Genomic DNA, 24,118 nt, shown 5'->3' with positions numbered 1-24,118 from the left:
CTTGCCTGCTTCCCTTTCAGCTCACCTCACTGCCAAGTTCATCTGTGGGTTCCATGTGCACCCCTGAGTCAGGGCTTCAGCGGTTGAAACCGCCTTAAGGTTATCAGAGCTGATGTGACATCCTCTGGGCAGGAAAGGAAGGTTTAATCCCTAGCAGCCACTCAGTTGAGCAGTGAGAGTGCGTGTGGACTCCAGACACTCATGTGTAGAACTATGGGCATTTAGGACTTAATTTTTCTTTCCTAAAAATTTTTTCTCTTTCATGTTTGTAGATAGGTAATATATGCCCTTCTACAGCTGATACAATACAGAGTTTAAAAAATGATGCCTCACCAGATTCTTGTGTGTCCTGCCAAAGGTAGTCTATGCATTATAAGTATATATATATATATAATATTTTATTTAAAAATATAAATGATTAACACCTTCTGTACATTATTTTGTGAACTGATTTTTAAAGTTAACTATATGTTTGAAAACCTTTCCATATCAGTGCATAAAAAGTCCAATCTTTTTACCAGCTGCATAGCCTTCTGACATTTACTATTAGTTCTCTTGATGCACATTTGGTTGTTTCCCATCTTGTACTCTTAGAAATAGTGCCTTATGAATATGATACATTTGTTTTCTGGATGGATGGTGTATCTGTGGGGTAAATTCCTTTAAAAAATGGAATTTAAGGGACAAAAGACAGTACGTTTTACATTTGGTAGTGGTTACCACTCTGCTTCTATGTTCTGATAACTCTACTAGAAATCTTTGTGTATGTTGGCTATTCTCTCCACCCCAATCCTGAAACAAGAGTGAAGGAGAGACCATTCGCTATTTAAATAGGTAACGTTTTAGAGGTATGTTCATTGTGAGACTTTGAGTTGTAGGCAACAGAAATCAATTCTGAGTAGCTATTTTTTTTAAAAAAGAAGATATTTGTTGGAAGAATATTGGGGCATCTCATGGAATCCATGAAGCTGTTGAACGGTGACACTCAGGGACAAAGACCAAGAAATGGGACCACCCTGAAGACCTCTGCAAATCGTCCTCAGAGCCCCTCTGCCTTAAGCCTGATTCTGCTACAAGGGCTCCCTGGCTTTGAACATCTCAGCCCAGAACTTATAATCTATCAGATTAAAAGTCTGGTGAGGCCAGGAGCTGTCACTGAATTAATTAGTAATAGGATGTGGGTCCTGTTGGGCAGGTCTGGTTTTATGCCCAAAGATGGAACTGAATTTGTGAGCTGGGCAGCCACTGCAAGAGGTATGTGGTTCTGCAGAATCAAATAACAATCCTATATCAACTGATCTACTCACTTTGTACCAAAGTGTACAGGTGGTGGGGCAGTGCCTGTGGGTAGGGGATTTTTTTAAGAGTATTGCTTGTGTTTATCAGAATTTGAAATAATAAAGGGATGATCTCTTCCTTTTGAGTCGTCAAGTCCTTGTCTTTGCATGCATGCTCAGTCATGTCTGACTCTTTGTAGTCCTAGCCCACCAGCCTCCTCTGTCTATGGGATTTTTTTTAGGCAAGAATATTGGAGTGAGTTGCCATTTCCTCCTCCTGGGGTTCTTCCTGACCCAGGGATTGAACCTGCATCTCCTATGTCTCCTGCATTGCAGATGGATCCTTTACCCACTGAGCCATCAAGAGTGACTGGAAACTCTGGCAATTGGACTTGCTGATCAGGAAAGTTGATCAGTACTGTTGCATTGTGTTAAGAAGAAGCCATCAGTACTTATGGGCATTAGTTGTCTAAGAAGAAGTGTGCTATACTGGAGCATTTAGTATTCTACAAAAGACAAAAGCAAATGAACCTAAAAGGCACCCTCACTTCTGATAATCACATGAGGTAAAGAAGACCAGAGTCTGGAGCCTGGGTTGACCCATTGCTGTGAAAACTTTTCTGACACTTGACCTGTTCCTTTTCCAGCCCCAGGCTTCCCTGGAGTGAGAAAATAGGTTAGAGATGATGATGGATGGGTTGTGAAAATGGTCATAGTTCTTTACTCCCTCCCCTTCCTGAAGCTGCCCTTTGACAAGTGATCTTGCAGCTCCTTCCATCAATTACTGGAGTATGTTTCTCCACCACTTGAATCTGGCTGGTTGTGTGACTTGGTTTGGTTTTTAAATGTGAAGGCAGCAACATCTTGGACCACCTCAAAGCCAGCTGACTCCTAAGTATGTGAGAGACCCAGATAAGATTAGAGTCAGACACGACTTAGTGTCTGAACAACAAGATGGAAAGATTCCTGGTTGGGGCTTTTAACTGAGAAGAACAACTGAAATATGTTGAATGAACTTGTATCCTAGTCAGATTCAGAGATTTGAGGCATGCGAATCTGTGGATCTCTTTTGAAAATATAAGTTCAGTTCCACCAGCCAACTCTCCAGTCTTCAAGATGTATGACTCCTAAGAAGTCACAAAGGTAGAGATTAAGGTTGTCAGCCATCATTTGTCATGTCCACATGTCCAGATGGAGCCAAACAGCTGCTTTCCTCCAGCCAATCAGCTCTATTTTTTTTTTTTCTCCTTTAATTTCAAGTTCACTACGTATAGATAACTTGTCATCTCATAAGACAATGATCTCGTAAGTTTTAGGGGAAGAGAAGGTTGGTTCAAGCTGGGTTCTAGGAGGCCTTTAATTTCAAAGAAGTTTTTGTCCTAAAAAATCTGTTTTCTAAGTCTTTTTCACAGCCTGGACCCTCACCTACATTTGTTCGAATCACAGTTTGAAACATCCCTTGACCTGGTTTAATTTTTCCCTGTGTTTGTTGTAAAGGAAAGTGGGGTGCAAGACTTTGCCTTATCATCTGTCAACTATTGTCCTCTTTCTCTTTCTTTTATTAGAGATGTCCTGTCTATGGGAAGTGAATTCAGGTTCTGAGTGTATCTTAGACTTCCCAAAGCCCTTGATGGCCATTGGTAGATTTCCACCAGTTCTTGTGGACTGACTACTAAGCAAAAGTCTCAGATCGGTAGACCTGGTGCCAGTTGGGGAAAATTAGGCCCCAAAGTCTATAACTTTTGTAGGGGGTGAGAGAATTTCCAAAAGAGCCCCAACTTTCAGAATCCCAGAGTAGAAAAGTTCTGGGCCTAAATTCTGCAGGATTTAGATTAGAAAATGATCAGAATTTGTACTCCATGCAAGTACCAAAGGGACTGACATAAACCCCATACGTGGGTCAAGTTATTGCCCTTCTCAAAGCCCTTTGGGGTCTCTGCTCATCATTATGGAAGTCTTCCATCATCTGATGGCTATGGACCAGGCACTGGGCCCATGCTTTGCTCATTGTGTATATTTAGTACGTAGCAGAGTGCCTTACACATAGCATGTGCTCAACAAGTGCTCGTTGGGGGGAATAAACGGTCAATCAAGACCCATTTAGTCCCATCTCCTACAACTCCCTCTGTGTAAACATGGTCCACAAAACATAACATATCGTTTGATTAAAGATGATGGAAAAAGTGGCAAAGGTGGGTACTGATCACATATGCCCACAACCAACAGAAGGCTCATTTTGGACCTGGAAGTCTTCCTTAAGTGATCAGAATGACATCAGCAACATCAATAAAGAGCATGATGCCAGTACCAAGTAAACAATATTCCCAAGTTCAAATGCCAAGTAACATGCAGCAAAATTTAACAGTTATTTGTAGTTCTTCAGACCAACTCCAAATTTTGGATCTTTAACCCTATTCAAAAATTTCACTGGAAATAATGGACATGATGGCAAAAAAAGGAATGTATTGCTTTACCACCAGATTTTATTAGCAGTAAGATTCAGTATTCACATGGTTGCAGTTCCTAACATGGGTTGAGGGTGAGAAGAACCTCTTCCCTCACAGTGTCTTGGCTACAGAAGTCAAACCTGGGGAGAGAAAACAAGACGTCAGCTCTTCCTGGCACACAGCTGGTGTGTCACCTGTGATGACAGCCTCTTTTCTGCCGTCAGTCTGAGTGAGTGTGACACCTTGTGCCTGAGACTAGATACTGGCTGAGGGAATACCTCTTGGGTATAAAGGACTGCATTTTCCTTTCCAATTTTATGCCGTGACTATGCAATAGCAGACAGAAAAGGTATTATTGGACCTCAAAGGACAGGGAAGATCCACCAGTCACATCCCTGGAGCACCTACTAAACATGGCATGTTGTCAATGAATGCAGTGAGGAATAAGAGGGTTGGCAGCATGACAAGGAATCAGCCAGAGTTTTTAAGAAAAGGAAAAAGAAAGAAGCCGGAGTAAAAATCCTGAGGTCCTGGTGTTACATTGGCCAGGTGTTCTTATTTTAATTCAATATTCAACTGAAATGATAATTTTACTCATTAAGACTGAATGATACTTGCTGCTGCTGCTGCTGCTAAGTCGCTTCAGTCGTGTCCGACTCAGTGCGATCCCATAGACGGCAGCCCACCAGGCTCCGCCGTCCCTGGGATTCTCCAGGCAAGAACACTGGAGTGGGTTGCCATTTCCTTCTCCAATGCATGAAAGTGGAAAGTGAAAAGTGAAAGTAAAGTCACTGAGTCATGTCCAACTCTCAGCGACCCCATGGATCGCAGTCCACCAGGCTCCTCCATCCATGGGACTCTCCAGGCAAGAGTACTGGAGTGGGGTGCCATTGCCTTCTCCGAATGATACTTAGGAGGCACATTTTCTTACTGGGGTGGGTTGCCATGCCCTCCTCCAGAGGATTTTCCCATCCCAGAGATTGAACCCAGGTCTCCTGCATTGCAGGCAGATTCTTTACCATCTGAACCACCAGGGAAGTCCAACAAAATACATAAGCATATGTAAATGCCTGAGGCATAAAAAATGCTCAGAAAAGACTCTTTTCTCTTCATCTTCATTCTCTTCCCTGTAATTTAATGGCTAGCAGATGTGCAAATAGCAAATTGAAGGTTAAAAACTAATTTCAAAAGGGTCACAAGAAACGAAGGGCACACAATAAATATCAATAAAGTTGAATTGAATTTGTTTTGAGGTAGTGAAGAATTTGCTGAAGTCAGATTTCCTGCCCCTGAATTGTGGCTTTGAGACTTCACTGAAGTATCTGTAAAATGGGGATGTTAGTAGCACTTAGCTCCCATTACCACCATCAAGAGCGTAAACATAACCATTATTTGGAAGTGTTTCTCCTGTCCTTTGCAGTCTCTCCTTCCCATCCTAGTCCACTCACGGCCTTGGGTAGTTTGCTCACACATGTGAGCTGATCAGCAGTCTGCTGAGTATTTAAGGAGATTTTCCAGCTCTATGAGATTCCCTCTCGGTACCTTTCTCCATGCTGGTCCTCAGGCCTATGAAATCTACTTGTCTTGGATTTTCTGGTTTCTCAGATCTGTTTCTTCAGGCCAGGTAGTGGGCTCTGTCTGAATTTTCCCTCTTTGTGGGACATCCTGGTTACTCTCTTAAGGCTGTAAGCCAGGACAATTTCAAGACTACATTATTTGTTTATCATCTCTCAACATTCACTTTCCTTCATTGCCTAATGTTCAGTATCTTAAAAATTGTGGTTTGACATATTTTGTCTGAATTTCTGTCTGTTTCAGTGGGAATGTAAATCTGGTCTCTTGTGTCTTCACTTTGCGAGAAGCAAAAGCTCCTCATTGGACTTACAGGAGGACTGAAGGATATGATGGAAGAAGCCGCATAGCTCTGTACCTCGGAATCGGGCTTTATACTCAGTACACTGGGCTGATATTAGTACTTTCATGAGTATCGTCATCCTCAACTCACTGTTTCTGGTGATTCACTATGGTAAATGTCCTTTGGTTCACTCACACTTCAGCCTTGATTAGAACCAAGGGTTGATCTTTATCTTCACTAAAAGGGCCAATGATACAGGACAACCTCTTTGTGTTCTTTGATAAATTGCATATTTTCCTGGTGACTGAAGTGGTGATTTGGTGAATCCAGGAAGTATGGGGAAGATACACATATTAAGCACACCCACAGCACAAAGCACAACTGCCAGATGAAACCAATCTTTTCACATTAGGTTCATGAAACAAGATTCTCAGTCTAACGCTTAATTTGTATCAGATCACACAATGAAAGTGAAAGCCGCTCAGTAACGTCTGACTCTTTGTGATCTGTATAGTCTATGGGATTCTCCCAGCCAGAATACTGGAGTTGGTAGCTGTTTCCTTCTCCACCAGGGATCAAACCCAGGTCTCCCGCATTGCAGGCAGATTCTTCTGAGCTACCAGAGAAGCCCAGACGGTCATCCACAAATCTATTAAAGTTGTTTTCCTAAAGTTCTACAGTTTCTCCCAAAGAAATAAAAGGGGTTAGGAAGCAGCTATTGGTGAGACAGAGGAGAACCACTGCAGATTATTTAACTTAAAGTTGTTTTTCAGTGGGAGTAGAATTATAAATGTGACAATGCTTCCAATCTCTTTGGATTTATATTACTTACACTTGTCCGTCATATGCTTCCACAGTGATCTTGGATGCTCCCACTTTGGGTAGAGTTGGGTTGATCACATTGTTGTACCAAAGAAACTTAACCTTTTGCAAAACTCCAACATCCACATCTGAGTCAAATTCGTTGGATTCAGTACTGTCTGGTTTGAGAGTACCACTTGGGAGTGAAGGTAAACACAGACATGAACGTATGTAAACATACATATACATGTATGTTTCTGAAACCAGCTTACAATGTATCTCTAGTAAGATGATTGGTGGTACATTTGTCAGTCTAATGGTTAAATAAACACAGACATGCATGCTCAGTCAGTGGTAGTTCATTTGCCATCAATAACTCATGTTACTTTAAAGTCAGCCTTACTTTGGTAAAACTTCAAACACAATCCTCCCACAATTTAATAAATGATGACATCATGATGTCATTCTTTTCCAGTTGTTTCATGGGTAGAATAATTATTTAGTGATTATAAATCAGATGCCATACATCAAAATAAATAACTGTGGTTTTCTCAGGAAATAGTAGGGAAAAAATTTAGGAACAGAATTCTAAAACATATTAAGGTACAAGGGTGAAATAATATCTTCCTTTTAATGACACATGGCAGTTCTATAATTCTGAAGGGGTTCAGAGCAAGTCTCTCCAGAATGTGCCGCTTTGGCAGCTGGACTATTTTGAGTTGAAGAAAATCAAGATTTGTCAGATTCAAGAATAACTTCTACTTTTCCCTTACCTGCCTAAAAGAATTTAGGTAGAAGGCGTGGCTCAGGAAGAGAAATATCACCTGAGATAAGTACAAGGAATATGGCCTAGGTGTGACAAGCTGGCACGGAGCTCCGTGGGCCTGGAGATCCAAATTCCTCTCCATGTCCCGTTGTCTCTGCCTGGCACAGCAAACCTTTGTTCCCCAAATATTTGGTCTTCCCGTCTTCCCCTTTCAAGTCCCAGACCCCTGCTCCCTTCTCCTTAGCTCAAGTGGCATATAAGCCCCAATTGTTTGATTGTAGGTCTCATATTACAGGAGCCCCATATGTATATTATTAAATTAGCTTTTCTCCTGTTATCTGTCCTATATTAATTTTATTACTAGACTAGCCAAACAGCCAAGAAAGGTAAAGCAAAAAACTTTCTTTCCCTGCATTCCCATTTGGTAATGAATAAGCTCTTATGTCCATGACATACATTATATGTGTGAAGGATTCCAACATTTAAGGAGCTTAGCGTTTACTTACTTGAAAATTTCATACTGCTTAGAGTTTCCTTTATCTCCAAACAAAGAAACTAGTATGTGTCCTGTAACTCTCTTTCCAGACAGTGTGACGGTCACCTCATACCTCCAACCTACAAAGGGGAAATGTTTGCAAAATATCAACTTTTAGAAAAATTACTCCGAAAACAGGATTCCATTACTGCTGAATTTTGAGTAATTTTTGTCTGGTTTTGGTGGTTCTAATCACATAGTGATGGATGTTCCTTTAACTAAATGTTCAGAGGGCTAACAATAGGGGGTGGGAGAGGAACACAGACTCTTCCCAAGGTAAAAAGATTTCAAGCCAAGGGACTAAGTAATATATTTCACTTTCAACCTTTTTAAGCTAACAATGTATTCTGGATCTTATAAGAACTTTATATTAAAGGATAACGTGATATTTTCATCAGTTTATTTCATTTTTATAGATCACAGAAGTTTAGAGTACTATCATCTTTTGGTCGAAATAACCTACATTTATCTCAAATATTCTATAAGTCAACTTTCCATCATCACTGGAATTGTATTGAATCACTGCAGATGGTGACTGCAGCCATGAAATTAAAGACACTTACTCCTTGGAAGGAAAGTTATGACCAACCTAGACAGCATATTCAAAAGCAGAGACATTACTTTGCCGACTAAGGTCCATCTAGTCAAGGCTATGGTTTTTCCAGTAGTCATGTATGGATGTGAGAGTTGGACTGTGAAGAAGGCTGAGTCCCGAAGAACTGATGCTTTGGAGAAGGCAATGGCACCCCACTCCAGTACTCTTGCCTGGAAAATCCCATGGGTGGAGGAACCTGGTAGGCTGCAGTCCATGGGGTAGTGAAGAGTCGAACACGACTGAGTGACTTCACTTTCACTTTTCACTTTCCTGCATTGGAGAAGGAAATGGCAACCCACTCCAGTGTTCTTGCCTGGAGAATCCCAGGGACAGGGGAGCCTGGTGGGCTGCCGTCTATGGGATTGCACAGAGTCGGACATGACTGAAGCAACTTAGTAGTAGTAGTAGTAGTAACTGTGGTGTTGGAGAAGACTCTTGAGAGTCCCTTGGACTGCAAGGAGATCCAACCAGTCCATTCTGAAGGAGATCAACCCTGGGATTTCTTTGGAAGGAATGATGCTAAAGCTGAAACTCCAGCACTTTGGTAATCATTTTATCAGTTCAGTTCAGTTCATTTCAGTCACTCAGTCGTGTCCGACTCTTTGCGACCCCATGAATCACAGTATGCCAGGCCTCCCTGTCCATCACCAACTCCCAGAGTTCACTCAGACTCACATCCATCGAGTCAGTGATGCCATCCAACCATCTCATCCTTTGTCTTCCCCTTCTCCTCCTGCCCCCAATCCCACCCAGCATCAGAGTCTTTTCCAATAAGTCAGCTCTTCGCATGAGGTGGCCAAAGTACTGGAGCTTCAGCTTTAGCATCATTCCTTTCAAAGAACACCCAGGACTGATCTCCTTCAGAATGAACTGGTTGGATCTTCTTGCAGTCCAAGGGACTGTCAAGAGTCTTCTCCAACACCAAAGTTCAAAAGCATCAATTCTTTGGTGCTCAGCTTTCTTCACAATTCAACTCTCACATCCATACATGACCACTGGAAAAACCATAGCCTTGACTAGATGGACCTTAGTCGGTAAAGTAATGTCTCTGCTTTTGAATAAGCCATCTAGGTTGGTCATAACTTTCCTTCATAGTGAATTGCTGTTTTTTGCCATTTAGAGCTAGCCTGGGCCAAATTGGGAAGGTGATAAAATTTAGGTTTAGTTTTTATTATGCAGTTAACCCTATTAACTCCTATACAAATAGTTTTTTTCTTCTGCTACCCCAGAAAAGAAACCCAGGGTCTGTCCCCAAGCCTCACCATTCCTACATCCTCCGATTGCCATCACCGATGGAGTCTACAGTCCTGATATCTCTTGAGTCTGTCACCTCCTTTCCATTTCCATAACCCCTGCTATCTCTCTCATGGGTTACTTTTCTGTTTGTAAAAAAACCTCATAATTTTGCACAGTTAAACTTCTAACAGAGTATGAAGAGGCTGGAGCAGAAGAAGCCTCCTGAATTCAGCACCAGTATCAATTGTGGAGAAAATTATTTTTGTATCAATTGATATTGTGCATGCATGCCTGCTCAGTTGCTCAGTTGTGTCTGACTCTTTGCCACCCCATGGACTGTAGCCCACCAGGCTCCTCCGTCCATGGCATTTCCCAGGCAAGAATACTGGAGTGGGTTGCCCTTTCCTCCTGCAGGAGACCTTCCCAACCCAGGGGTTGAACTCACGTCTCTTATGTCTCTTGCATTGGCAGGTGGATTCTTTGCCATTGTGCCACCTAGAATCAGGCTCTAAATTCCGTTCTGCCCCTCAAATTTAGCCATGTTTACAGCAAGCATGACATTGAAGTGTTTTTCCATTTTGGAGAGGAGTGTTTAAAACTTTTGTACAGAAAAGCAACTTCACACATTTCCACTGGACATGATAATATACATAGAATTGAGAATTTGAGACAAATAAAATAGGAACTTACGGGCAAAATTGCTGGCATCACCAGTGTTTAGATAAAATATCTGGCCCTCTGATTTTGTTTTCCCAGGAAATCTGTCAGCATAATGACCCATCTGGGGGCAGCCTTCACTTGGACAGGGGAAGCACTTGTTCTAGGGAATATAAGCAAATGGTGAACAAGGATGCTCTTTTTTAAAATAGCGTACGATCTTATTCTATGTATTGTTGAATTCTCAGATACTCTAATTCCAATTCTGTTCTGAAAGTAACAGAAGATTTTAACGGTGTCTCAACAAAGGTTAAAAATGAGTCTCATTATTTACAACAATAAATCAGCTATTTCACTGTTAACATGATATTAAGAAAAAAATTATAGAAGTCACTTAAGAATATATATATATACATATATATATATGTGTGTGTGTATATATATATATTTAACCTTTTCTCTTTTGCCTCTCTTAAGTTGCTCCAGTTGCCCCAAGACACCTCTCTTGTTTTAGGTGGTCAGAATTTATTTTAGAAAAGTTGAAAAAGAAAGAGCAAGGTGATAATCAGCTTCTGATATACAAAATATGGTCCACTGGGAGGACAATAGACTTAAAAGTCATTTTTCTCAATTTCTTTAGTTCCCACTTTTAGCATATCAAGGTCTGAAAGATTCAAATCCCAGAATCTTCCCAGTGTGAAGGGAACTTGTTCTAGTTGGTTATTAAGACTTAGGCATGAGGTGAGGGTCTGAAGAAGATTATATCATATAGGAAAATGTCCTTTCTTTTTGGATCAAGAAACGATGGGTTCATGTCAATGTATGGCAAAACGAATACAGTATTGTAAAGTAAAATAAAGTAAAAAAAAAAAAAAAAGAAACGATGGGAAGAAAAGAGGGACAAAAATGAACAGAGGGGAGGTAGACAGGTAGAGAGATATAGAAATTCCTACTATGCAAGGGCAAGGCTGCCCCACAGAAGAGGCAAGTGGTGAACTCCTGAATCAGTGGAGCAGATGGGGACTGGGCCAAATCTCAAGGTCTGCGTCCAGCAAAAGCTAAGGGGAAATGGAGTCAGCCCGGAAGAAATATCCAACCTGCAAGAGTGGACATGCCCAGACATCACCTGCAGATGGCAGCAGTGAGTCCATCAAGGTGGTGGATCCCCAAGTCTTCCTTTCTGACCCTTCACACACACACACACACACACACACACACACACACACACACACACACACACCGCCACCGCCACCGCCACCACCAAGATCATCCTGCCCAATACCAACTTGGAGATAGCCCAAAGGCCGAGAAATCTGCAAAACTGAAAATGTTTTCCTATAAAAGTGTCTGAGCATCGCCTAAAAGGACTTCATATTATTGAATCCGGTTAAGTTTTAACTGGATGAAATTTAAAGCTTCTGTGTTGTTGTTTTCCCCATAACCTAGAAAATGGGGGTTTGGGAAGAAAATAAAAAAGAAGCCAGTATGTTCTTGTTGTACATGCAAGCTATATTGTGAATAAAATATGTACCCATCTCCTTTCCCTTACACATTAGAGCTAACATTTGTTGAGTGCTAATTATTATACCTTAGGTTCTGGGCTAAGAAATTAGAACATGTTATCTCATTAATTCCTCCTACCATATGGAATTTACCATTTTATTTATATTTTAAAATGAAGAAAGTGATTCAGAGAAGCTGAATGTTTTGCCCCAAATCATTTACCTTTTTAACTGTGGAACTAGGAATCAGATCCTCTCTCTTCATTGCTAAAGTACATCTACTTGATAATTATAACTTTACCTGCATGTTACTTGAAAATGTACATATTTAAATATGTACAAATGCATATTAAATATTGTACATAGTAAATATGTACATGTGGTACATATTAAATACACAGTATACATTTTTATTTGAAAAAAATTATAGTGAAAGGAAAAGCAATAGTGTAAAAAAAAAAGGCAATTGATATGTTATATTCAAGATCAGGGCTTCCCAATTGGCGCTAGTGGTGAGAAACCTGCCTGCCAATGCAGGACACAAAAGAAACATAGTTCCATCCCTGGGTCGGGAAGAGCCCCTGAAGAAGGGCATGGCAACCCACTCCAGTATTCTTGCCTGAAGAATCCCATTGACAGGAGCTTGGCGGGCTACAGTCTATATGGTTGCAAAGACTTGAACACGACTGAAGCAACTTAGCACACAGGCACACATTCAAGATCAGACTTAAGGATCCTAACTTAGATATCCAGAGGTTACTAAAAAAGATGATTAAAAAAAATCTGGGCAATTATGTGATTGCACAGAAATGTCCACATGCCCACAATCCTATTCCTTTGTAAGGTTAACATTTAAGACAACTTTTCCATGGTCATCAGTGTCCTACAGCCATAGCTCAGGTTTCCAGAGACAATTTTTGTGCTTCAAATTATTTCCAAAGCAAGTTTTCACATTTTCCCAACACACACAGAAGTGATACAGAACAAGGTGGACACAGGCATTTCAGTTTACAAGTCCATTTCTCTAAAGTTTTCCCTTGCCTTGTCACTATTAGAATAAACATGTATGATTGAAAGCATAAATAAGGTATCAGTCATATAGTAACATTCGTTGAGTGCATACTGTGTGAGGTGAACCACACAAGTCATGAGAAGCAATGGTCACAAAATCCTTAAGGTGCGAGAAATGATGTACTTACTGCACTGAAATCACTGTAAGAGGCACAAGGAAATCCGGCAAAGCCATCAGGGTTGAGGATGCTGTCAGCATAATACTTGTAGCTTCTTAAGTGATTACAGGCCACAAAGTCACGCGTTCCTTTGAAATCAGACATGATTACACATCAGAGACAGATGTTATTTTTCCAAGTTAATGTCATGTTTGGAACTTAGTTGTTGAATAGGTTTCTCTAATTAGTGCAAACTCCTGGCAGCCACAGAACAAAATCATTTATGAAGGGTTGCTATTATTTGAGATGTAATCAGAAGTTCAGATTATAATAGTGATGCCACAGATGAATGAAATGGAAAAATAACGCTAGGAAGAAAAGATCCGTCCATATAGATACAAGTATAATTTAGTAATGTATTCCCTGAGTTAGATTCTTGGAAAGTTGAATACAAGTACATTTTCTTTCCTGTAGTCTGCTCATGTCCACTTCCCTCGGTGAAAATGTGTATCATGGGGATACGATAAAAAGTCCTTGGTTATAGAAAATGTGACACCTGTACCATATCAAAATATGTAGCATGTTTACCAAAAGAAAACGCAGATTCTGCCCCAAGGAAATCTCCTTATGTACAAAATAAATAGGTTTACCTTCCCAGATCCCATCGATGTCAACAATCTGAGACAGAGCATTCTTCTGACATCCAGGCATTTCTTTTCCTCCATTTGGGAAGAAATCTAGGTGGCCCACAACTTGGCTCATTCCAAACCCTGAGAAATTTTAAAATATGGGAAAGTTGATGTCAACATACAGACTCAAAACACTCTAAAACGCTTACGTGTAAATTCAAAAAGCACTCCAGGAGGATGAATTGAGGGACTCACCCAGGTTGGGGATCATTGGGGCAGCGTCTGTGTGAATTACATCCACAAACTGGGCATCGCTGGGGTCCAATCGGACCAATTCAGGTGTGCCCTCAAAGCAAGGCTCCGCTGGATCCAACCCTAAAACAGACAGGATGCGTCATATCAGTGTCTTATCAGTGGACAGACATGTTTACCTCTCTCACTAGTAACACACCTGAGTGCAAGCGCAGGTGGTAATCACGAGTAGGGCGTACAAAGAAATGTCAGTTCTTCCGTAAGGTACTCTTTTCTGAAAGGAAATCTATGTCTAATTTACTATTTGCTTTAAAGTGAATTTTCCTTGAGCCGTGGAATATTCGTGGATACTTAGTCACTGGGTCAATTCTGTCACTAGTGCAGTTACAACGAAAGAGGTCAGACTCCGGGAGGTAGCACTGGACTCCTAAGAGATTTTCAGGCTAAAAGAGTTCCACCTACACTAACTCCCCTGAGGGCGAGGATCTTGGCATTCACAGTCACTGGGACCACAGTTTGACACAATGCCTGACTGAGCAGGTTCCACTGGTCATTAATGCACTGTGAAAAGGAAAGTTCTCTCCAGCAAATTCAAGAGAAATATTCCAGGTGCCCTCACCAATCCAAATATAACCAACTTATCTGAAGTATTAAAAAAAAAAGAGAATCAGGAGTTTGGGGACAGAGTCAGAAGATGCGAGAATAAGTAATCATTCCCTGAAATAGTCACCTCTCAGATCCAGGAAAGCAAAGTCTTTCTTAGAAAGTTACAAGGTTTTTGCAGGACCTGGGTATCCAATACACGACTCCACTGGCTAAATGCAACCAGTCTGAGATTGGTGAAATAATAGTTTTGATCTAATTAGCAGCTTGAGCTCTGGCAGCCCAGGCTCCCAGACTATCTGCCCCCACCACTTGGGTTGTGGTTGATGAGGATTGGAATAATTACCAATTGCTGTGAAGCAGAATATAACTAATTAATACATTTTTGATCTCTTTGGGTTTAATTCTATTTATTCTATTATTTATGCTATTTATTTTATTCACTAAACTCATCCTTTGTGAATATCTGACAAAGAGATATAAGACCGCCAGATGTTCTTAAGTCACGTTTTAGTCACATGTGAGTATTTATATGCTAAACAGGTCTCTGTAGACCAAAGATCAGTATTAATAAACAATTAATAAGGTCTCAGAATACATTCACAGAAGGAAATGGCACCCCACTCCAGTACTCTTGCCTGGAAAATCCCATGGATGGAGGAGCCCAGTGGGCTGCAGTCAATGGGGTCGCTAGGAGTCGGACACGACTGGGCAACTTCACTTTCCCTTTTCACTTTCATGCATTGGAGAAGGAAATGACAACCCACTCCAGTGTTCTTGCCTGGAGAATCCCAGGGACGGGGGAGCCTGGTGGGCTGCCGTCTATGGGGTCGCATAGAGTCGGACACGACTGAAGCGACTTAGCAGCAGCAGCAGCAGCAGAACACACTGATTTCTCTGATCCAGTGACCTAATTCGGAAAATGTAAAAACTTGTCTCCTCAGGTAAAAACGCAGGTCTCTCTGTCAAATTTCTATCCTTGTAGACCCCATATAGGCTTCACTTAATCCAATTTTGCAGCTTTTTACTGTTTTGACCTACCTGTGATACGTCCAATAGTCCCATTGGTCCTCCTTCCTGCCTCCCCAGCAGCGTGGGCACCCAGACTGTGGCCAATGACGTGGACGTCAGAAAGTGAGTATTTAAATGATGACTGTTGAAAAGAAAACTCCTTCAGAATGTTTTCAAATTGGCAAAATTCAAGATGGGCAGAAAAGAGAGAGCTCTGAAAACTCAACTTTTAAGAAGACAGGCTGCCCCTTCAAAGCAATCAATTTTCAGGGATTCTTTTCATTTATAATAGAAAACGGCGATAGTTTAGTGCTTAAACTGGTGGAAGTGGCACTCTTTTTTATTGTTTCACTTCATAGAGGAAATCTTTGATGGTATGAGGACGTGTTGTCCTGAGGTGATGAAGCAAGTATTTGGATTAGAAAATAATAATGATTCTTCAACATATGATGTTGGGAAAACTGGACAGTTAACATGCAAAAGAATAAAACTGGACCACTTTCTTAAACCACACACAAAAGTAAACTCAAAATGGATTAAAACTTAAACGTAAGACCTGAGACCATAAAACACCCAGAAGAAGCATAGGAAATACATTCTTTGACATCCATCTTAGCAATATTTTTTTGGATGTGTCAAAAGCAGGCAAAAGAAACAAAAGCAAAAATAAACAAATGGAACTAATCAAACTGAAACACTTTTTCATGGTGAAGGAAACCAACACAAACCAAGAAGGCAACTTATTAGACGGGAGAAGATATTTGCAAATCATATATTCCATAAGAGGTTGACATTCAAAACAGACAAAGAGCTCACATAACTCAATATAAAAAAAAACAAATAATCTGATTAAAAAATGAAGGGAGGATCTGAATAGACATTCTGAGTCGGACATACAGATGGCCAACAGACAGATGAAAAGACATTCATCATTACTAATCATTTAGTTCAGTTCAGTTCAGTTGCTCAGTCGTGTCTGACTCTTTGCAACTCCATGGATTGCATCATGCCAGACCTTCCTGTCCCTCACCAACTCCAGGAGCTTACTCAAACTCCTGTCCATCAAGTCAGTGATGCCATCCAACCATCTCATCCTCTGTCATCCCCTTCTCCTCCTGCCTTCAATCTTTTCCAGCGTCAGGGTCTTTTCAAATGAGTTGGTTCTTCACATCGGGTGGCCAAAACATTGGAGTTTCAGCTTCAGCATCAGTACTTCCAGTGAATATTTAGGACTGATTTCCTCTAGGATTGACTGGTTGGATCTCCTTGCAGTCCAAGGGACTCTCAAGAGTCTTCTCCAACACATCAGTTCAAAAGCATCAATTCTTTGGTGCTCAGCTTTCTTTATAGTTCAACTCTCACATCCATACACAACTACTGGAAAAACCATAGCTTTGATTAGATGGATCTTTGTTGGCAAAGTAATGTCTCTGCTTTTTAATATGCAGTCTAGGTTGGTCATAGCTTCTCTTCAAAGGAGCAAGCATCTTTTAATTTCATGGCTGCAGTTACCATCTGCAGTGATTTTGGAGCCCCCCCAAAATAAAGTCTTTCCATTGTTCTCCATCTATTTGCCACGAAGTGATGGGACCAGATGCCATGATATTAGTTTTCTGAAAGCTGAGTTTTAAGTCAACTTTTTCATTCTCCTCTTTCACTTTCATCAAGAGGCTCTTTAGTTCTTTACTTTCTGCCTATAAGGGTGGTGTCATCTGCATATCTGAGGTTATTGATATTCCTCCCAGCAATCTTGATTCCAGCTTGTGCTTCCTCCAGCCCAGTGTTTCTCATGATGTACTCTGCATAGAAGTTAGATAAGCAGGGTGATGATATACAGTCTTGACCTACTCCTTCCCCAATTTGAAATCAGTCTGTTGTTCCATGTCCAGTTCTAACTGTTGCTTCTTGGCCTGCATACAGATATCTAAGGAGGCAGGTCAGGTGGTCTGGTATTCCCATCTCTTGAAGAATTTTCCACAGTTTATTGTGATCCACACAGTCAAAGGCTTTGGCATAGTCAATAAAGCAGAAGTAGATGTTTTTCTGGAACTCTCTTGCTTTTTTGATGATCCAACGGGTGTTGACAGTTTGATCTCTGGTTCCTCTGCTGCTGCTGCTAAGTCACTTCAGTCGTGTTCGATTCTGTACGACCCCATAGATGGCAGCCCACCAGGCTCCCCCATCCCTGGGATTCTCCAGGCAAGAACACTGGAGTGGGTTGCCATTTCCTTCTCCAATGCATGAAAGTGAAAAGTGAAAGGGAAGTCGCTCAGTTGTGTCCGACTCTTTGTGACCCCATGGACTGCAGCCTACCAGGCTCCTCTGTCCATGGGATTTTCCAGGCAAGAGTACTGGAGTGGGGTGCCATCGCCTTCTCTGCTGCTTCCTCTGTCTTTTCTAAATCCAGCTTGAACATTTGGACGTTCATGGTTCATGTACTATTGAAGCCTGGCTTGGAGAATTTTGAGCATTACTTTGCTAGCATGTGAGATGAGTTCAATTGTTTGGTACTGTGTCCACTTCTGACTGAAAAAGGTTACTAATCATTAGGGAAGTGCAAATCAAAACTACAGTGAGACAACACTTCATACTTGTCAGAACGGCTATTACCAAAAAGACAACAGATACTGAGTGTTGGCAAGGATATGGAGAAAAGGGAATCCTCAGGTATGTCAGTGGGAATGTAAATTGATACAGCCACTATGGAAAATAGTATGGAGGTTCTTCAAAAAATTAAATACAGAACTATCATACGGTCCAGCAATTCCACTTCTGGGTATTGTTTCTAAGAAAATGAAAACATGAATTCCAAAAGATATATGCATTCCTATGTTCATTGCAGAATTATTTACAATAGCCAAGCTATGGAAACAACCTAAGAGTCTGTCAATAGGTGCCTAAAGAAGATGTAGTACAGACATACTGTGTTTCACTGAGCTTTGCTTTATTGTGCTTCACAGACACTGTGGTTGTTTTTTGTTTGTTTGTTTTTTACAAGCTAAAGGATTTTGGCAACTCTGCTTTGAACAAGTTTAACAGCGCCATTTTTTCCAACAGCATTAGTTCACTTTGTGTTTCTGTGTCACTTTTTGGTAATTGTCAGAATATTTCAAAATTTTTCATTATTATAGTATTTCTTATGGTGATCAGTGACCTTTGATGTTACTATTGTAATTGTTTTGGGGTGCCACAAACCACACACATGTGGATGGTGAATTTAACCAATAAATGTTCTGCTCGCTCCATAAACCAGACATTGCAATGATATATATTGGCACATGAAACTAATGGAGTATTGTGTGTCAACTTTACTTCAATTTTTTAAAAAAGTAAAAGAAAAAAATTAAAGAAAGAAAAGAATAATGAAAGCAGTTACTTAAGCATTTTCAAGTTTCATATTTTCTAAGTTTTTAGTTAGCAAATCAGGTTAACTTGTTATCATTGTGCTTCTCTTCAAGCAAACAAACAAACAAAACCCCTAGTTTAATTATTATGTCAACTTGGCTTAATAACTGGTTATGTTAAAAGAACTAACAGTGGAATTCAGCAGATAGACCTTACCTGGTTGCTTGAATAATAGCACTTAAAATTAGTTTAATTTTAACTCAATGGGCGATGAATTGATGAAGTTCAAATTGATTTAACTGATGAAGCTTAAATCAAGATTCTTTTTTTGCATTTTTCTCTTCAATCAAGGAGAATGCAACTCCCAGTAGAAAAAATATTTCATCAGTTCTCATACATGCAGCAATTTTGAGGGGAAGAGAATTCAGAGAGCCATGTGCATGGGCTTTTATATAACCCAGAGTTAGTTACCTTAAGAACATCCACTAAATATGCCACCTCTGCACCCACAATCCGGATGTTCTGTGTGGCTTGCGTGTACCCTGTGCGGGAGCCGCCTTTCCAGTCCACACAGATGCAGTTCACACTTTCCACGCTAAACAGGTTCTGGTGGGAGGGACACAATAAATAGGTAAACAATTCAGGATCTTAACTAACTACTAACTAACACTCTTGAAGACTAGGATCAACTTTCTTCTTGACCTACACAACATCATGCTTGCTTTTTAACCCGAAGTCAGTGAACAAAACTTCTGTTACAGTTACGGAATACTTTTTAAAGCTTAACACTGGCTCTAAACTAGAGGTTTGGCCATAATGGGAAATGGATTCTTGGGATGTCTACACAACAGATGCATGGATGTTTGTTTCGGAGAAAAGTGTATAAAATGTACAGTGGTTTGTCTCACTAGCACATCATCAACTTCACAAGACTACATTGTCTCTTACTAGAATGCACCCCAGGACATCACCTGTCTTGTTCACTGATGTATGCTCAGTGCCTTAGATAGTTCCTGGCATATAGTAGGTATTCAATAAATATTTACCAAATCATGGAATAAGTGAAAGACTGTGTCAGGACTCTTTAAATAAAGATATTGAAGGCAAATGAATAGGCTCTTTCATGATAGAAAGATAAATCTAAATTTTTGTATGACTGTGTTTTATTGTACATCACTGAAGTTATTTCACATAAAAATATAACCTTCCAGATATCTACTTGAAGTCAGGATCAGTGATAGTTTCATGAATGCTAGACCTGGCCGAAATTTTGTTTATTTGAGTATGTATGTATGCATATCCCCACCTTTTTGCCAAGAAGAATTTGAGAATGAAGCAACCTTAGAATCCATCTCCAACTCTTTCATTTTACAGAGAGTAAAATCCAAAGAGGGGAAACAGTTTGCGAGTGTCCTGGTTAGCTAAGGATAGAGTCAGAACTGGAATTTAGGGCATTTGTTCTTCTAATTTAACCTACTCACTCCTCCTTCTTGATGCCCAAAGCCAACCAAATGCAAGAAAAACAGCTGCCTTTGGGATCTCAAAAATAAACTATACATATATCTGAAAATCTACATACCTTTGGAGCTGAGAATCGTAAACTTATCTTTTCTTCACTGTAATATATAAATCTATTATTTACCCTCCCTCCTCCCCCAGCTCAATAATCAACTATAAAGTATTTTAGAAGACAAGTTGTGGCCTTACTGATTATTTCTAATCTTAACTGTCTTCAGGATCAGTCAAAACTCTCTTTGAGTTAATCCAGCTTGTAACTTGAGTCATAGGCAGGCCTGAAATAAGACCTCTAAAGAAGAGACTGCATCTTGGTGCCACAGTTGGCCACAAAATCTTGGTGAAGAAATGAATCAACGATAATGTTCCTCCAGCACTAGCAGTTACTCAGGAAATGTACTCTGTTTGATTTTCTGTCGTTTAATTCTTCATTATCACAGGGCACATAGCCAAAGGCAAATTCAAGAAAATAGGATCACTACTGTTGAAACAACTGGAGCCAGAAGTTAAAATCTACACAGTTTTCCAAGCTATCGCTACCATAGGAGATCAATGAGTAGCAAGGGAAAATCACAGGGAAATAATTAGTTTGGGCAAAATGAGTTATCTTAGTTTTTCACACAGAAATCAAAGCCTATTGAAGAAATGAAATAGGAAATGAAATGAAATGAAATGCAACAAACACTGCATCAGTATGGCAACATCTATTGTGAAAATTTTGAAATATCTCTGTATTAGTTACTAAATAATCATTACTTAGAGCCGCCACATGCCTGCCAGCTTTGCTGGTCTGACCTCCACCCTGTGTCACCTCCTGGACCTCCTCTGGGTACCCCAGGCCCAGTGAGGTCAGAGGATACTCCAACCTCCTGCTGACAGGAATCTGTCCTGACTGGGTGGGGCCTTGCCTTCTATGTTGTTAATTATCACTCTGGAAACAAACTTCATTAAGAGAGTTACAGTCCCACCTTGCAAATACTCTGCAGCCAGTTTTCATCTCCTTTGTCTATGAATCCATGAATAACAAAGCGGGTTTTTCTACTTGTTTTGAAATTGGAGTTTGCAATGATTGATGCATCTGCAACAATTTCCTGTTTGGGGGAGAAAAATGTTTTAACGTCAAGTTTCTGAGAGTATCCAGTAGGACTGCCTGTACGAGGAGGGAAGTGGCAGGTGGGAGAAGACTACTGAGTCTCAGGGTCCTTGGGAGTAAGGAGTCTCTCATTACAGCCAAGCTATTTCCAAACATTACCAAGTCACTATTTTTCAGATGTTGTAAAATTTTTGCATTTGCTTTACTTGGGTAATGTGTCTGCTATAATATTGAAGGCAGAGAATGAGATGATTAGATAGCATCACGGACTCAATGGACATGAATTTGAGTAAACTCCAGGAGGAGGTGAAGGACAGGGAGCCTGGCGTGCTGCAGTCCATGGGGTCACAAAGAGTTGGACATGACTTAGAGACCGAACAGCAACACAATACTGGTGGTGGGGTCTTGTCTTTGACCGATGGAAAATACATATGTATGTATTTTATAGATACAAAATATGTTGGGAGATTACACACAACATCTGGAGATTACATATAATAACCATTTTTAGAATATTATATTAAATGTACCATAGAGGAATGGATACTTTAAACAAGTTATCAAACCAGACTTTAATAACAAGTTAGAAGAAATAACACTTAAGCTCTCTGCCCTAAAAATCTCCACTGTGTGACCTGTTCTTTTTAGAAGACAAAATTCCATATCCTTATTACATAAAACAGATGAAACTTAGTTCTGAAAACAATGAGCACTCTTACTTGAAAGTTGTTTGGGTTCTCATTAGTGTATAGGAGGAAGCGAGTGTTGACTTCTTCTGGAGACCAAGGCAATACTTTGAGGGGTCTCTCTATAATTCCTGCCCAAGGGGAATCATCACTGAAGCAGCCAAGTCTATCGTAGCAGACTTCTTTTCCTGCAATCACACAGCAGTGTTAGTTTCACCAGAATGCTCTTTTTAATGGTCTCCCTGCCAATGTTTGAATTAAATTACTTTTTGTGACATGTTTTCTTCCTCCACATCCTCAGATACCTTCTTATTCACACACTCACAAAACTACTTCAACACACAACATCCCAGCTAAGGACATGTTGCTGCTTTTCGTTTCTACCACGTAGGACTGCCTCACTCCCCTTCTGTCCCTGTCCGGTCCCATTCTATGCCTTGATTAAGACTCTCAACTCAGATGTCTTCTTTGGGCCTCCAGTGCCCAAAAAAGGAGTAGCTTTGTGTCCCCAGGCCTTGAAGTAGGGGATGAAATGCTTACCTTCTTTCAACCATCTTCTGACTTTGGGTTTGGGGTTGACAGCTTAAGTTTCTTGCAAATGCCCAAGCTTTATATATTTACCTGGGTGAGTATTTAGGTCTCACCCTATTGTATATATTTAGGGGCATTCTAAATTCTTGTGATGAAAAAGGCTGCTCACAAATAATCAAATATAAAGCCCATGGTGGGGCTTCCCTGGTGGCTCAGTGGTAAAGAATTCACCTGCCAATGCAGGAGACACGGGTTCAACCCCTGATCCAGGAAGATCCCACAGGCCACGGAGCAACCAAGCCCACACGCCACAACTACTGAGCCTGTGCTCTAGAGCCCGGGGGCCCCAACTCCTGAGCCCACGTCCCACAACTACTGAAGCCCCCACACTCTAGAACCCGTGCTCCACAAGAGAAGCCATGGCAATGAGAAGCCCACAGGCCACAACTAGAGAGTAGCCCCCACTTGCCACAACTAGAGAAAAGCCAGCGCAGCAACAAAGACCCGACACAGCCAAAAACTAATTAATTAATTAACTTAAAATAAAAAGAAAGTCCATGGTTTGACACAACTCTGCACTTGAATGTTAACCCATAAAAGAACAACACAAAGGAAGGGTTATCCAGGCGGTCCACGATTAACAGTAGGAGTATCAGTTGTGGGGGCTGCATTCTTGAAAACTTACTATGTGCCAGGTACTAGGCAAGATGATCTACATACATTATCATACCTACGTCTCACAATTATCTTACAGTAGGGGTGGTATTATATGCCCAGTTGACAGATGAAGATAGTGAAGCACAGAGAGGCTAAGAATTTTGCTCATGGAAATACAGTTGTAGCTGGTGGAACCCGGGTTCAAAGTCTACACATGATTCCAAGCGAGGATTGCTAAATTTAGAAAGGAAAATGCAAGTTAAATTGGAGTTTCAGATAAACAATACATTTTTATTGTAAAAATAATAATAAATTTGAATTCTACTTTTTATAATGATAAATTTTATTATTTATATGACTGTGGCATATATTCTTGGTTTTATCTGAAATTCAATTTTAACAGGGTGTCTTAGCTTTTACCTAGCAGCCTTACTCCCAATACCTATTTTCCTAATCATGGATTTCTCCTACTTACTTATTCCTCATCCTCATAGTGGCTTGAATTCAGCTGTTATAGCCTTTCTTCCAAGTATTGAGCAGTAAGTCTCTTCCAGCATGACATAAATATTTTTTCTTACCTGCGACTGCTCCCAGCAACAGTGAAAGTGTCCAGATTAGCAGCATCTAAATAAAATTTTAAAATATAATTGAGTCCAGGTAAGTAAGTTTTTAAAAGATTGGCATAATACAAGTCTGAATGGGTAAATTCGAATAAATTAGACAACAAGCTTCAGACTCACCGTGGCAGTTCTGTCGAGTTCTGCGCACAACCAGATAGCACCTAGAGGTCCTTTTATAGGCAAATCTTATCTTTTTGAGCAGTGCCATGGAAAAGTGGCATGAGAAAAGAGGAGGTTCCAAGGATGTGTTTCTAATTTTAGTCATAAATAAACCACGACTGATAGAGTAAGTAAAGTTTTCCACCGTAGTTTTCGAAAGATGAGAAAACGGTAGAT

At 40.5% G+C, this 24,118-nt stretch overlaps 1 protein-coding gene across 2 annotated transcripts; it reads right to left on the bottom strand.

Moving 5' to 3' along the window:
- Positions 1–3,800: 3,800 nt before the first annotated feature.
- PNLIP (pancreatic lipase) lies at positions 3,801–23,786 on the bottom strand. 2 transcript variants are annotated; one of them, XM_068961257.1, is made up of 12 exons: positions 23,741–23,786; positions 22,002–22,162; positions 21,164–21,286; positions 19,152–19,286; positions 15,366–15,477; positions 13,725–13,844; positions 13,491–13,610; positions 12,871–12,989; positions 10,203–10,332; positions 7,653–7,761; positions 6,412–6,576; positions 3,801–3,864 (listed from the first exon to the last, which is right to left on the bottom strand). In XM_068961257.1, the coding sequence occupies exons 1-12, from the start codon at positions 23,784–23,786 to the stop codon at positions 3,801–3,803; spliced, it is 1,404 nt and encodes a 467-aa protein (XP_068817358.1). The 2 variants fall into 2 exon arrangements, with proteins under 2 accessions (XP_068817358.1, XP_068817359.1); XM_068961258.1 differs by having other exon boundaries at positions 22,008–22,162.
- Positions 23,787–24,118: the final 332 nt, after the last annotated feature.

Source organism: Capricornis sumatraensis, chromosome 23, assembly GCF_032405125.1.
Source record: "Capricornis sumatraensis isolate serow.1 chromosome 23, serow.2, whole genome shotgun sequence".
NCBI classification, from domain to species: Eukaryota; Metazoa; Chordata; class Mammalia; order Artiodactyla; family Bovidae; genus Capricornis; species Capricornis sumatraensis.
The sequence above is the reverse complement of the archived record's forward strand: the minus strand, read 5'-3'. Positions and strand labels throughout refer to the sequence as shown.